At 41.4% G+C, this 14,848-nt stretch overlaps 2 protein-coding genes across 3 annotated transcripts in view; one reads left to right on the plus strand and one right to left on the minus strand.

Moving 5' to 3' along the window:
* LOC308173580 (PRA1 family protein 3-like) overlaps positions 1 to 1,211 on the minus strand; it is a gene marked incomplete at its 5' end in the record, with an annotated part of 2,952 nt that extends 1,741 nt beyond the window's left edge. Inside the window, one exon of the mRNA XM_080548608.1 lies at positions 1,030 to 1,211. Within this exon, the coding sequence (XP_080404734.1) occupies positions 1,030 to 1,211 (182 nt within the window). The remainder of the gene's footprint in view (positions 1 to 1,029) is intronic.
* A 1,076-nt stretch (positions 1,212 to 2,287) lies between these two features.
* Positions 2,288 to 9,932, plus strand: trnt1 (tRNA nucleotidyl transferase, CCA-adding, 1). 2 transcript variants are annotated; one of them, XM_080548356.1, is made up of 8 exons: positions 2,288 to 2,400; positions 3,087 to 3,225; positions 5,047 to 5,240; positions 5,497 to 5,635; positions 6,228 to 6,354; positions 6,850 to 7,043; positions 8,410 to 8,663; positions 9,219 to 9,932. In XM_080548356.1, exons 2-8 carry the CDS (start codon positions 3,087 to 3,089, stop codon positions 9,465 to 9,467), a joined length of 1,296 nt encoding a protein of 431 aa, XP_080404482.1. In that variant the 5' UTR covers positions 2,288 to 2,400; the 3' UTR covers positions 9,468 to 9,932. The 2 variants fall into 2 exon arrangements, with proteins under 2 accessions (XP_080404482.1, XP_080404483.1); XM_080548357.1 differs by having other exon boundaries at positions 8,410 to 8,701; positions 9,219 to 9,250.
* The last annotated feature ends 4,916 nt before the right edge of the window (positions 9,933 to 14,848 follow it).

The raw sequence follows: 14,848 nt of genomic DNA on the forward strand, positions 1-14,848 counted from the left end.
TTTGTTGTTTTGATTGGCAGCAATGAGTCTCAACCTGTACAACCTGCATGCAAACACATATCCTGTTGCTATGCCCAGATCCAGGTGCATGGCCTTGTTCTACCTTGTTTTAGCCACCTACATCATGCAGCCATAAGAACTGACTGCTATTACTTCTGAATAGACTGCAATAACAAATATAAAGTTGTCCATCTTTTCTAACAGTTCATTTGAATGCATATTGAATACAGTTTGTCTGCTTTATGGCCTGATAATACATGATCATCATTACAGCTAATAGTGTTACACAGTGTTAAGATACATTAGATACATGGGCTATGTTTGTAAATACGCTGCGGAAATCTGATCAGCACTCGTGGAATGCCTCTCGTCCAATCAAATGACTCGGTCGCTCTATGACGTCGGACCCCAGTGTGCGCACCGGCGCTCTCAGAGCGAGTTTACGAACGCAGCAGCCATAAGATGAGTCTGTACGTCGCCTTATGAATGAATATATGAATGAATGAATGAATGGTCTTTATTGTCATTGATATAGTACAGGTACCAAACAACGAAATTTGGGAGGGGGGGCTCCCCTGGTGCTAGGAAAAAAAAACTAAAAACAAGAAGGGAAAAGAGCTGGTTTACATAAATAAAGGCTTTGATTGATTGATTGAAAACTTTATTAGAAGATTTGCAGAAGTAGGTACATGAAAGTACATATTACATACAAGGTCAACTAACAGGATAAAAACCCAAGAAAGCCACTGGCTTATTTCAATTGGGGTCCTTGATTCTCTATATACGCTATATACGCTATATATCTGTATACTATATTCGCTATATACACTATCCACTATACTATACTATACAAATAAAACACTGTGCTGTACTCTATGCTATGCTATACCTATTCTAACATTTCCTATCTCTGCAACCTTATGTACCCTAGGGTTGTCATATTGCACATAGTGTTATTGCACATTCATTTAAAGTGTCGCAGTTTGCAGGTTTGAAATGTTCACAGTTGTGTTTCAGTATTGCACTTACCCGACAACCAGGAAGACCAGCGCGGCCATGGTTATGTAGTTAGTCTGGTAGTACAGCAGGTTGTTGGCAGCTCTGTTCCTCCATTTGGGTAAGTCTCTCAGGTCGGGCTGGGAAAACCTCGAAGCATCAGGGAAGAAATCTGCCCTCCAGGGCCTCAGCGGCGCGAGCTCCACTGCAGCCATCTAGGGTTAGGGGTCAGCTGATGACCTGTGACCTGATGACGTCACCTAACCAGACCCTAGATAGAATAACAAACAGGGTTACACCAGACTGCGCTGAAGTCCCGCTAGTGATGTTACGCTGGACGCAGCGAGATCTCGCGTTATTTGCTTTTCAAATAATTCCGCCTCTTTCATGACGAATTGTTCCCTGATTGGTTAAAGAGCTCCTCGTGTTGTGAAGATATACTTCCGCCGTTTTCGCGGCTTCTAAATAAAAGCGCGGCTTAAAGAATGCAAATAATATTAATATTGAAGTCAACTGCAGATTATTAATTATTAATCTCTGAGTATTGGAGAAGGGGTAGGATTAAATAAGCTTATGCTTCTTCCTACTCCTTTTCGGACATGTGAAGTTAATTGTGTTTTTTTTTCTTGTTTTTTGTTGTTATAACTATTTTCTTTTTGATTTTGTCTTTGCTATTTAAATTTGTTCACATGTTCGAAATAAATCATATTCATGAATGGAAAGGGATGGGATCACAATATTATTTTAGTTTTTCTGAAGTAACAACAAGTTACCCAACAGAAAATATGCAATTTTAAAAATAAAAAATAACGTAATTTTGATCTGAAATGTACATATTAGTGCAAGTTTACTGTTGAGTGTAAGGAAATTGTTGTTGACAGCCTGTTTGAGCAAACATGATGTTGTTGGCTGTTTACTCTGTCTACTCCACTCTGTAGGACACTTATGTAGAAACCTGTAGAAACACTGAGATGTACATTCTAGAAGTGTTCCTGAATAATAGTGGTACCAGAGATGAACAGAAAAAAAAAAGAAAAAAATAGTTCTGATCAGTCAATTATATATCCATTATATGTGTCGTGCAGATGGGGCATGGCCGGAGTAAATAGCCAACAACATTTGCAAAGACACATCGCTTTAGAGTAATTTTACCATGTTTAATCTATAAATACAGTTGAACTTGGCTTCTCTTATTTTGAAGAAATCCTCATTAATTTACATTGGCCGGAAGTAACTGGACGGAATAATAACCCTGTTACACCCGGCTGGTGTTACACATAAAGACGTCCGGCAGCGTTAGACACGGTGACAGACAGACAGAATGATCTCTGGTCTAGGATGGCAATAACAGAAACAACAGGAGCCCCATAGATCTGGACATTCTTCCACATCATTTTCTCGCAGGTAAGTTTATATGAAATAGTTTGCAGAGTCATTTTGTTATATAGCAAAGTATGAGGTCGTTAGCTAGCTAGTGTAGTTAATTTAATTTCTCTTGTTGGTTATGAATCAAAGAATCAATTCTGAGTTCAAGACTATTTATTTAAGGTACAAAAGTATACAGATATCAGAGAGAGAGAGAGAGAGAGAGACAGAGAGAGACAGAGAGAGAGAGAGAGAGAGAGACAGACAGACAGACAGACAGACAGACAGACAGACAGACAGACAGACAGACAGACAGAGAGAGAGAGAGAGAGAGAGAGAGAGAGAGAGAGAGAGAGAGAGAGAGAGAGAGAGAGAGAGAGAGAGAGAGAGAGAGAGAGAGAGAGAGCTCCCCTTGGGCCCACTCCCTTATTTATAAACAATAGTATGTAAATACAGTTGTAAACAATGGCCTATCACCTTTACATGCCTATATAGGGACAGCACTTCCTGAGGCAAAAACATATTGGCCCTTAAGACAAAGGATGTGTTTACAAGGTGTCATAAAACCCCCATTGTCAGGAGAATCTTACAGAACTTATGCAAGTCAAAAGGCAAATAATACAGGCCCATACTATACAATTCATGTATGTGTGTGTGTTCAAGTAAAATATACTACACTAGCTAACGGTGCGACATGGTGGTCTGCGGGGTGGTCATGGTTACAGATGTGGGGAAGGAGACTGGGTCCTTTGCTGACTGGCAGAATTCATCTCGTTTGGAGTCGCAGAAGAAGTTTCTTCACCATGCAGCTGAAGACCGGTGACTTCCGGTCCTTATTCACTGACGGGCTGACTGGCATAGCAGGTAATACCCCTAACCCCGTCACATCTATACCCCTAACCCCATGACATCTATAACCCTAACCCCATGACATCTATTACCCTAACCCCTAACCCCATGACCTCTAACCCCATGACATCTATACCCCTAACCCCATGACATCTATAACTCTAACCCCATGACATCTATTACCCTAACCTCATGACATATATAACCAGATAATGACCTCTATATACCCCTAACCCCATGACATCTATAACCAGATAATGACCTCTATACCCCTAACCCCATGACATCTATTACCCCTAACCCCATGACATCTATAACCCTAACCCCATGACATCTATTACCCTAACCCCATGACCTCTATAACCCCATGACATCTATACCCCTAACCCCATGACATCTATTACTAGGGGTGTAAATCACCAGCTTCATCACGATACGATATTATATCGATTTGTTTGTATGACGATACAATGTTTGACGATATCACAATGTCAGTCACGATACGATTTCGATTCGATTCGATTCAAGATCGATATGACGATATGATCGATATGACGCGATATCATATGCCAATCTAACACAATTATCAATTGTAATAAGTGGTAATTAACAGCTCATTAACATACACACACACACACACACACACACACACACACACACACACAGGTTCAGAGAGACATCCAGTCACACACACACACGTCCACACACGTGTCACACACGTCCAGCAGGTCTGATATTGGTCTGACTGGATTCGCCTCGAAGAGTAGATGTAAAAAAATATCTTTGGTGTCCAAAACGGTCAATGTATTCGCCCATTAGACTCCCGTTAGACGCACTCTCATTAGACGCACTCACACAAGCCGAACATTTCCGAAGATTACCGGAGATTGCCGAACGCGAGAGGAGGAGGAGCCGAGAAGTGGAGCCGAGCCAGAGTAGACAGTCACACACGGTGAATGCGAACTCATTGCGAACGCGAGTATGTTCACTTCCCTGGTTCAGAGAGATGTTCCAAAATATATATTAAAAGGGATAGACTTACTGTCTCTCATCAAAAAAGAAAAACATTCGTATCTTTTTCAAGTCTCTCTCTCTCTCTGCGCGCATAAGATGACGATATAGATCGATGTTTTTACATTGCGTCGATGTAATCAGATCGTTAGTCAATGAATCGATGCATCGATGTGAATCGATGTATCGTTACACCCCTATCTATTACCCTAACCCTGTGCCTGGCTGCTGTACTCAGATGTGTTCTATATGTGGAGGGGTTAGTTAGAGTCATTAAGCTGCTGTATTCAGATGTGTTGTGTGTTTCCACAGACAGGGTATCCGCGGTGTCTTGAAAAGTATTAAAAGTTGATGAATCAATTTTGGGGAAATCAAGACCCTTAATAATAAGTATTAAAAAGTCTTATCACGATTTTATGAGGTCTTGAATTTTGTAGGTATTTCTCAGAATTAGACTCTGTCCAAAGTAAAAAGTTCGTGAATTTATTCGTTTTATTAAAAAAACAAAGATGAACCGGAAATTGTGTTGTATGATAGTGGTCTAGTCTATTGCAAACTAAAACTGTTAAGTTAAATGTTAGGTGTCACTGATGTAAACGGTTACAGCTCGAAGTGGCGGTGGTGGAGGTCTGGAAAAATATTGACAAGGTCTTTAAAAAGTCTTAGAAAGGTATTGAAATTAACCTCCAGATTCCTGTATGTACCCTGAGTAGGTAACATAGACACGGCTGTTCTAGTGTCAACTGTCACTTAGATCCAACTGTCACTTAGATCCAACTGTCACTTTCAAATTAACCTCCAGATTCCTGTCTATACCCTGCACAGAGCTCTTTGAGAAGCACAAGTTTGAGCTGAGGATAGCCGGCGGCGCCGTGCGAGACCTCCTGTCTGGGAAGAGGCCGGAGGACGTGGACTTTGCTACCACGGCAACGCCGGAGGAGATGAAGAGCATGTTCCAGAAGGCCGGCGTCAGGATGATCAACAACAAAGGAGAGAAGCACGGCACCATCACAGCCCGGGTCAGAGTTCACCCTAACCCTAGCCCCAGCCCTAACCCTAATACTAACCCTGTCCTAACCCAGCCCTAGCCCCAGCCCTAACACTAACCCTGTCACTAACCCTGTCACTAACCCTGTCACTAACCCTGTCACTAACACTGACCCTAACACTAACCCTAACCCTAGTGCAACTGGATTAGCTGGACACAATATTATCTGAACTTTCTGTTCTCTGCCACTACGTGAGGTTGACTGTGTGCCGGTGGTGTTGTTGCAGCTTCACAACGAGAGCTTTGAGGTGACCACGCTGCGTGTGGACGTCCAGACGGACGGACGGCATGCGGAGGTGGAGTTCACCACCGACTGGCAGAAGGACTCGGAGCGCAGAGACCTGACCATCAACTCCATGTTTCTAGGTGCCCATGTCTGTCTTATGCCCTTAGACACTAGACCAGCGATTCCCAACCTATGGGCCGCGGCCCTCTGGTGGTCCGCGAGGGTACTGCAAGTGGGCCGCCAAATCATGGGCCAAAAATTCTTTTTTTTTCATTTCAAAAATCATGGTAGCCTACTGTATTTTTTTCTTTAAAAACCTTAAAGAAATGCATCATCAGTGTGCTACTACTAGGCCTACTGCACTGTATGTATGATGAGTGTATGATGATGCATATGAAATATCCAATAAGAATGAGAGAATAATGATGAGACACCCCAAAAAATGTACATGTGCGTAAAATGCCTGTGTGTGTGGGCCGCGAATACTTAAGAAATGTTTAAGTGGGCCTTGAGTCCAAAAAGGTTGGGAACCGCTGCACTAGACAATTATGAAAACGAGAGATTCACTATGGAAAGAAAAAAAGTTAAAATTTCTCCCAAATAAAAAATATTGTCAAGAAAAGTATTTGCGGAAAAATGACATGTTGTGTTTTCAGACCTTGAATAATGACTAACCAGTTACACCACACCAAGTCGTGCCGTGACTGACCTTTTTATATATTGTCCTATCAGGGTTAGACGGAACTCTCTATGACTATTTCCAAGGCTATGAAGACCTCCAGAACAGAAAGGTTCGCTTTGTCGGAAGTCCAGAGCAACGGATCCAGGAGGACTACCTGAGAATACTACGCTACTTCAGGTGATGTCTGTGAAAACATGGGATGAGTGTTGTTGGACTTCTACAACAAATGAAACCTTGTTTGGGAGGTGTGCTCAATGTTTACACCACGTTGTTTGTAAAATAAATAATAATAAACTCTGATATATACTTATATATATATATGTTACGGTACATGTGGGAATACGGTACATGTGGGAAAACTAGGGTTAGGGTTAGGTGCTAGGGTGCTACGGTTAGGATTAGGGTTAGGGTTACGGTTAGGGGTAGGGTTAGACATGCCAGCATGTACCAAGTCACCCTAGCACCTAACCCTAACCCTAGTTTTCCCACATGTACCGTATTCCCACATGTACCGTAACATATATATATATATAGACTGATATCTGCTGATAAGAATTTGTTCTTACATGTTTGCCTGGTTAAATAAAGGTTAAATATTTTTTATTTTTTTAAATATCTGCTGATTTGATATCTGGTATCAGCTGAGCTCAGTTGTGTCCTGTGTGTGAGCAGGTTCTATGGGAGAGTGTCGGCCCAGCCCGGCGGCCATGACGCCCAGACCCTGGAGGCCATCAGGCAGAACGCCCGGGGGCTGGCGGCCATATCAGGGGAACGCATCTGGGTGGAGCTGAAGAAGATGGTGGTGGGCAACCATGCTGCCCACCTCCTACAGCTCCTCTACGAGCTGGGCCTGGCTCAGTACATAGGTGGGCTCTGCTGCTACCCCAGGGTTATATATTATATATTATATATTATATATGTTTATGGTCAGGGTTATATATTATATATGTTTATGTTTATGGTCAGGGTTATATATTATATATTATATATGTTTATGGTCAGGGTTATATATTATATATTATATATGTTTATGGTCAGGGTTATATATTATATATTATATATGTTTATGGTCAGGGTTATATATTATATATTATATATGTTTAAGGCCAGGGTTATATATTATATATTATATATGTTTATGGTCAGGGTTATATATTATATATTATATATGTTTATGGTCAGGGTTATATATTATATATTATATATGTTTAAGGTCAGGGTTATATATTATATATGTTCATGGTCAGGGTTATATATTATATATTATATATGTTTATGGTCAGGGTTATATATTATATATGTTTATGTTTATGGTCAGGGTTATATATTATATATGTTTATGTTTAAGGTCAGGGTTATATATTATATATGTTTATGGTCAGGGTTATATATTATATATGTTTATGTTCAGGGTTATATATTATATATGTTTATGGTCAGGGTTATATATTATATATTATATATGTTTAAGGTCAGGGTTATATATTATATATTATATATGTTTAAGGTCAGGGTTATATATTATATATGTTCATGGTCAGGGTTATATATTATATATTATATATGTTTATGGTCAGGGTTATATATTATATATTATATATGTTTAAGGTCAGGGTTATATATTATATATGTTCATGGTCAGGGTTATATATTATATATTATATATGTTTATGGTCAGGGTTATATATTATATATGTTTATGTTTATGGTCAGGGTTATATATTATATATGTTTATGTTTAAGGTCAGGGTTATATATTATATATGTTTATGGTCAGGGTTATATATTATATATGTTTATGTTCAGGGTTATATATTATATATGTTTATGGTCAGGGTTATATATTATATATTATATATGTTTAAGGTCAGGGTTATATATTATATATTATATATGTTTAAGGTCAGGGTTATATATTATATATGTTTATGGTCAGGGTTATATATTATATATTATATATGTTTAAGGTCAGGGTTATATATTATATATTATATATGTTTAAGGTCAGGGTTATATATTATATATGTTTATGGTCAGGGTTATATATTATATATGTTTATGTTTAAGGTCAGGGTTATATATTATATATGTTTATGTTTAAGGTCAGGGTTATATATTATATATGTTTATGGTCAGGGTTATATATTATATATTATATATGTTTAAGGTCAGGGTTATATATTATGTTTATGGCCAGGGTTATATGTTTATATATTTACCTCCATTTCACAGGTCTACCACCAGAGGGCGACATGGACAAGGCGCAGCAGGTGTGTCAGCAGGCGGAGACTTGGTCTCCCAAGCCCATGACGCTCCTGGCTGCTCTGTTCCGCAGCTCTGAGGACGTGGAGAAGATGGACCTCAGGCTGAAGGTGTCCAAGGAGGAGAAGAACCTGGGCCTCTTCCTGGTCAGACACAGACGCGACCTCCGCCGGTCCCAGGACGACCCGGACAGCCTGAAGCCTTTCACAGACTTCATCATAGACGTGAGCTCTAACCCTAACCCACTGACTTCCTCATAGATGTGAGCTCTAACCCTAACCCACTGACTTCCTCATAGATGTAAACAGCTGTTGATTCAATTGTCCAATTGCTTTTGGACCCTTGAAAAAAAAGGGGGCCACATATTTAAAAAGCTGTAAGTCCTAAACCCTCCCTCCAATTTGGATGTGAATACCCTAAAAATAAAGCTGAGAGTCTTTAAGCCCATTATATAACTGTAACTTGAATATGTTTTGGTAAACAGCTAAAATAACAAAAATTCTGTCGAGTCCAAATATATATACGGACCTAACTGTAACCTAACTGTAACCTAACTGTTGTGCTATTGTGCCAACAAAGATGGGAAAGAGTACTGTGACTACAAACGAAGGGTGTTCTGGGTAATCTGTGACTACAAATGAAGGGTGTTCTGGGTAATCTGGGACTACAAATGAAGGGTGTTCTGGGTAATCTGTGACTACAAATGAAGGGTGTTCTGGGTAATCTGGGACTACAAATGAAGGGTGTTCTGGGTTAATCTGAGCGCCTCCTCTCCTCAGAGTCGGGAGCTGGACGCCCAGAGTAAAGTGTGCGAGCTGTTGAAGTACCAGGGGGAGGGGCGTCTGCTGGCCGCGCTGAGCCGCTGGTCGGTCCCCCGCTTCCCCGTCAGCGGACACGACGTCAGGAAGATGGGCTTCACCTCCGGCAAGGAGATCGGCAGCGTCCTGCAGGAGCTCAGGGACGTGTGGAAGAAGAGCCGCTACCAGATGGACAAAGAGGAGCTGCTGAGTCACGTAGACAAGTCCTGATCAGAACCCCGACCCCGACCCCAGAGGGTGGGAGGTGTGGCCGAGAGAGAGAACCTACAGGGACTGACTGACGTATGTTTACTGCATTGAAATTAACTAATTTAGCCCCAACGCAGCACTGAAACAGTTTGGACCCTCGGAGCTGCGCGGCTGCACAGTCCCTCTGGAGATGATCGACTATCAACCCGCTGTGGCGTCGTAGACCTCTGCGTCGTCTGTATGTTTCAGGCCTGAAATACCTTTCAGGGAGCAGTCTGGTGTTTCTACGAGAAAACGGAATATTTCAACAATTCTCCGTTAGTTTAGTCTGTGTTTACTGTAGACTAATGCAATGACAGGCGAATGAGGAGAGTTGTTGTGTTTTAAATGTCACAGTCGTTTCTTCTCAGAAGCCAGACAGTCTTCTTCTTCAGCCATTGTAGTGAACAGAATGGAGTGTTTCTTTTTTGTTGGGGGACATTTTTTTTTTTTCCTCTCATGATTTTTCATTATAAAACATGTGGTCCGGTTTCACAGACCAGGCTTAAGCCTACTCCTAAACCTACTCCTGGATTAAATCACACTGTCAATGTGAAATCTCTACTGGTGCTTTTAGTGTCGGGTGAGGCTTCAGTCCGGTCTGTGAACCAGGGGTCGGGGGTCGGGGGGGTCGGGGGTCGGGGTTGAACCAGGTTTAGGCTGAACACTGCTTGGGTTTATTTGTTTCTCTAACTTTAATATTTTATTTGCCGAATGGAAGTTTAGTTTAATGGATAACCTTACCATATTGTTATATATACTGTATATATATATATACACACATATGCTTCCAAGCTTTATGTCTGTGGCACTTATAATAAATCCTGAGCTTCAGACAGTAACACCGTATCGTATCATTCTTAACTTGTATACCTCAGGCATGATAATCGCTCACCTTTCGGCGAAATTAGCCGTTTTGAATCCAAAATAGGTGACTTGACAGATTTCTTTTTTGGGGGGGGGTGTCTGTGCCTGCGGAGCGGCCCTAGAGTCAGGAACGCACGTCGAACGATTAGATTTCGACGGGCCGCTGATGGCCCGGGCTACTTTTGGCAGTGTCAAAGTTTGGCACGAAAGAGCCACAGAAAAGCGAAGCGACGTGGCGAACAGGTGCGCAGGCGTGAAGGGCTGAAACTGTAATGTGCTATAATGTGAAACTCCTTGGTGAAGAAATTGGTGACGGAACGTCAGCTGGCGGTTTTTGTATGCTGAGAGAAGACAAGGACTGAAGTCGCAAATACGGAGGTAAGAATGTAACGTTAACAAAACACGAATTGCTAGCTAACGATAGATGGCTAACACTGGTACTAACATTACTAAGTGCAGTACAGATAGCCCCTTTCACACATAGTTCCCTGTAAATTAAATGGAATCGCAACCCAGGTCCACTCAGGCTGTTTGAAGGGCAGGGGCGAAAAGAAAAAAAGGGGCACCTACTAACATGGGACCCCATCAGTGCACATGGTCATGTTTAGACCATTGGAAGGGCAGCCAATAGGGCACATCCTCTAATTTTGCCACTCAAAAGGGCACTTTAGTGCGACGTTTTTCAACTGTGGGGGCACATGGTCAAGTTAAGACCATTGGAGGGGCACCAATAGGGCACGTCCTCTCATTTTTGACACTCAAAAGGGCACTTAAGCCAGACGTTTTTCAACCGTGGGGGCACCAGGAGGGGCGGTCGCCAGGCCCCCCTGAGTCCGCCAGTGTCCGGCAGTGATTTTCGCCGTTTAATGAGCTAAAGGCCCGACATTTCCGGGTTGCTCCCTTTCACACAATGCTCCGACCATGGTCAGCTCACGCATTCAACTGGAACGAGACTGCCATATACCATATACCATATATATATATGGGAAAACTAGGGTTAGGTGCTAGGGTTAAGGTTAGGGTTAGGGTTAAGATTAGGGTTAGGGTTAGACATGCCAGCACGTACCAAGTCGACGTAGCACCTAACCCTAACCTTAGTTTTCCCACATGTAACGTAACATAAATACATCAGTGTCTGATGACTTCCAGAATTGAGGAGGCCAATTTTTTTCCGCTTGCTCGCTTCACTCGCGATGGAATGTTCCCTGTTCTTATGGAAGAATATTAAATTGACTTGTAATAAAACGAAATCGATGTTCAATAAATCCTAAATGCTATTCGATGTATAAATCGCGCCAGAATCTCGCCGACTTCCGAGGTCATTTTAAGCAAAAGTATTTGGCCAAATGAGCTATTATTTTCAGGAATAATAGCCATGGTTGTTCTAGACGTGTTGATAGGACACTCGTAGCCACTATGGCGAGTGTTTCTTTGACTGAAGTGACTAGTGAATTCTCAAAATGGCTTCATGTGATTGGACGAACAAAATGTCAATCTTTCAGCCCTGGACTCAATGCATGGTGAGGCCAGGCCTCCCTTGCCCACCCATTTTCAGTGATTTGGCCAATCACATTATTGCCATGAAAAAAATTGCATTACATTGACTTCTATGAAAAACCACTTTCCTGGGGGAGGCCTGGCCTCCCTCAATACAAACGGATAGGGATTCTGGCCTGTAGGTGCTTTACAATTGCAATATTGGGTTTTAGCCATGGAAAAATTCAAATGGAAATAATATTAATATAAAACAAATTAAAATATGTTTTTTGTTAAATAAATTAAAAATATATATATAATTTTTGCTTTTTTAAATCTCTCTTCTCTCAAATTATTGGGGAGGCCAGGCCTCCTCCACCTCTATGGAGGAGCCTCCACTGATATATATATATATTAGGGTTAGGGTTAGACATGACGTAGCACCTAACCCTAACCCTAGTTTTCCCACATGTAACCACAGTGGCGGCTGGCCGATAGAGGGCGCTGGGGCGCCGCCCCCACCTTCACTTCCTAGTTCCCCACCTTCACTTCCTAGTTGCGATTTGTAAAAGTTTTTTTTTTAAATAAACATTGTTTTTTCACAAAATGCAGCTGATATTCTGTCGGCGCCCATCAACATTCATTAAAAATCCTCCAATACAATAAACATTTTATCTGTGTGTGTGTAAAATTCACTGTTAAAATACATAGGGGGAGGCGTCGGGGCGCCGGTCAATGCAAGTCTATGCCAGGCCGAATACTTTTCGCTTACACGTGAGCTGTAGCAGCGCTCCAATTGGCTGTCTCCTATTTCTAGGCCGGGGCGCAAAAATGTGCGTCCTGGATATCCGGTTGTTAAGTCTGACGTCAAACGTGACGTTTTGCAATTTCCGGCTTTTACAAAGCAAGAAAACAATGTGGTGGTCTGTAAACTGTGCAGAAATGAAATGGCCTATCACAGGAGTACATCTGCAATGAACGAGCACCTCAAGCGAAAGCATCCTGGAGCTCTTTGTGAAGACAGCCGCAAGATACCACCGTAAGTCAGCGTTGTATTTCTGTTCATTTTTCCGGCCGTGTATGAGTGAAAAATGGATAGCTACTAGCTAATGTTACACAAGCAATGTAGCTCACCGCAGTTTGTATGTCTTGTCTTCTGGTGTTAGTAATAATATAAAAAAAATAATCTATTGCCTCTAAAATCACCACGAACAGAACGGCGGAGGTACGGGTAAACGTGCGCGTGCACGTGAGAAAAAAAAGTCGTGCACGCGAAAGAGGACCCCCCCGCTACTAATGTGAAAAATCCTGGAGGAAACACTGCTGTGCCCCACCCAAAATGTTTAGCACCAGCCGCCACTGATTTACATGCTCCATGTTGCATGTAATTTGTATGCTACTTGTGGTCCAGTATGTCGCAATGTGTACTAGGTGTGCTACTGTACCTGTGGTCATGTACTGTTTTTACTGTTTTTATGTAATGTGCTTTGCATGTTTTTATGTGCTTTTATTATGTCAAATGTAATTGTTGTATTGTGGCTGTCTTGGCCAGGGCTCCTGATGTGATTTTGAAAATGGAAGGATACTGCGTGGTAGAACGCACATACCTAGGAAAAGTCATGAAAGGAGGGTCCTGAAATGTTATCCTAAACTCTGTTTCAAGTGAAGCAAATGTTCTAGTGAGAACACACCCTAAGATGGCCATGCTAGCACATTTTGATTCAAAAGTGGACCCCATTCAAAGTAGTCTGGTCAATATACAGAATTCCCTAACTACTTTGGGAGATCAAGTTGAACTGTTAGAGCAACGCGTCGGGGCTAATGAAGATAATGTTACTGACGCAGTTACTCAAGAAAGACAACTCCTACCTGATTGACAAGGTCTCCTTCCATCACGCCCCTCTCCTTCCATCACTTCCTCTCTCTCCTTCCATCACTCGCTCTCTTCTTCCATCACGCCATCTCTCTCCTTCCATCGCTCCCTCTCTCCTTCCATCACGCCCTCTCTCTCCTTCCATCTCTCCCTCTCTACTTCTGACTGTGGTTTTCTCTGTGTACCACATGTACAAAAGAAGAGATTTGGTGAGGCTGCATCCTCATTTTATGCTCCAGATTGTGGAATGCACTGCCAGTTTACATTAGGGATGCAACCTCAGCACATATGTTCAAGTCAAGACTAAAAACCCATCTTTTTAATATTGCCTTTAAATGAAAAAATAATTAAATGATGATTATAGAATGATTGGAGCACTTTGAGCTGCGACGTTTGCAGGAAAAGCGTTATAAAATAAAAAGTTATTATTATTATTAGGACTGACAGTATTCTGTGTAGTTTGGGAGGGGGTTAGGGTTAGGGTCTCTCTCTCCAAAGTAGATTCATAACTAAATTATTTTTTAGAGCTTTCAATAATGGGCCCAATAACCAATAACCAAGTCATTCATCTATGATTATTATAAAAAAATAAAAATAAACATTGTTTCGTTTTATATCACAAAACACACCATTTAATTGCACTGCAATGTATTTGCCTTGTATTTAATAGTACCATCATCATTGGTGAATGAATAGCACCAGAAGGTTAATTGATAGATGTTGTCATTCCTGACTCCTTTCAGGATTGATGGCTCCGAGACGCGGCTGGTTGGATTTTTATTCTCTGTCCTTCTGTTTTGTGGAACATAATAATAGTCTCAATTATACGTTTCAAGTGTTATTGTTACGTCACATTACACTCGCGTAAGAGAGGCACATTCTTCTGTTTCGGTTCCTGGCATGGCAGCACAAAGACATTAAGGCAACAGGCAAGATAAGTCCAGATACAAATGAAGTGACAATAGTACAAGACATGACTCACATGTGAAGTGAGACAATAGACAAATAAGACAGGATACAATTAGCAGTAGAAATAGTAAAATAAAATGAAATAAAATAGTACAAGTAGGAGTGTCATGTGTCATGAGTATTGCACTCGTGGCCAGTGGGTGTGAGAGGCGTGTTGAGTAAAGTGACTGTGTGCTGA

Source organism: Nansenia antarctica, assembly GCF_963989245.1.
Source record: "Nansenia antarctica genome assembly, chromosome: 18".
Lineage (NCBI taxonomy): Eukaryota > Metazoa > Chordata > Actinopteri > Argentiniformes > Microstomatidae > Nansenia > Nansenia antarctica.

Bases quoted from the DNA above. Each gene is read 5' to 3' on its own strand.
- trnt1 (XM_080548356.1), top strand. From the start codon at position 3,087: ATGTGGGGAAGGAGACTGGGTCCTTTGCTGACTGGCAGAATTCATCTC. The intron at 5,241-5,496 runs GTCAGAGTTCAC...GTGTTGTTGCAG, and splicing joins ACGGCACCATCACAGCCCGG to CTTCACAACGAGAGCTTTGA. The intron at 7,044-8,409 runs GTGGGCTCTGCT...TCCATTTCACAG, and splicing joins GGGCCTGGCTCAGTACATAG to GTCTACCACCAGAGGGCGAC.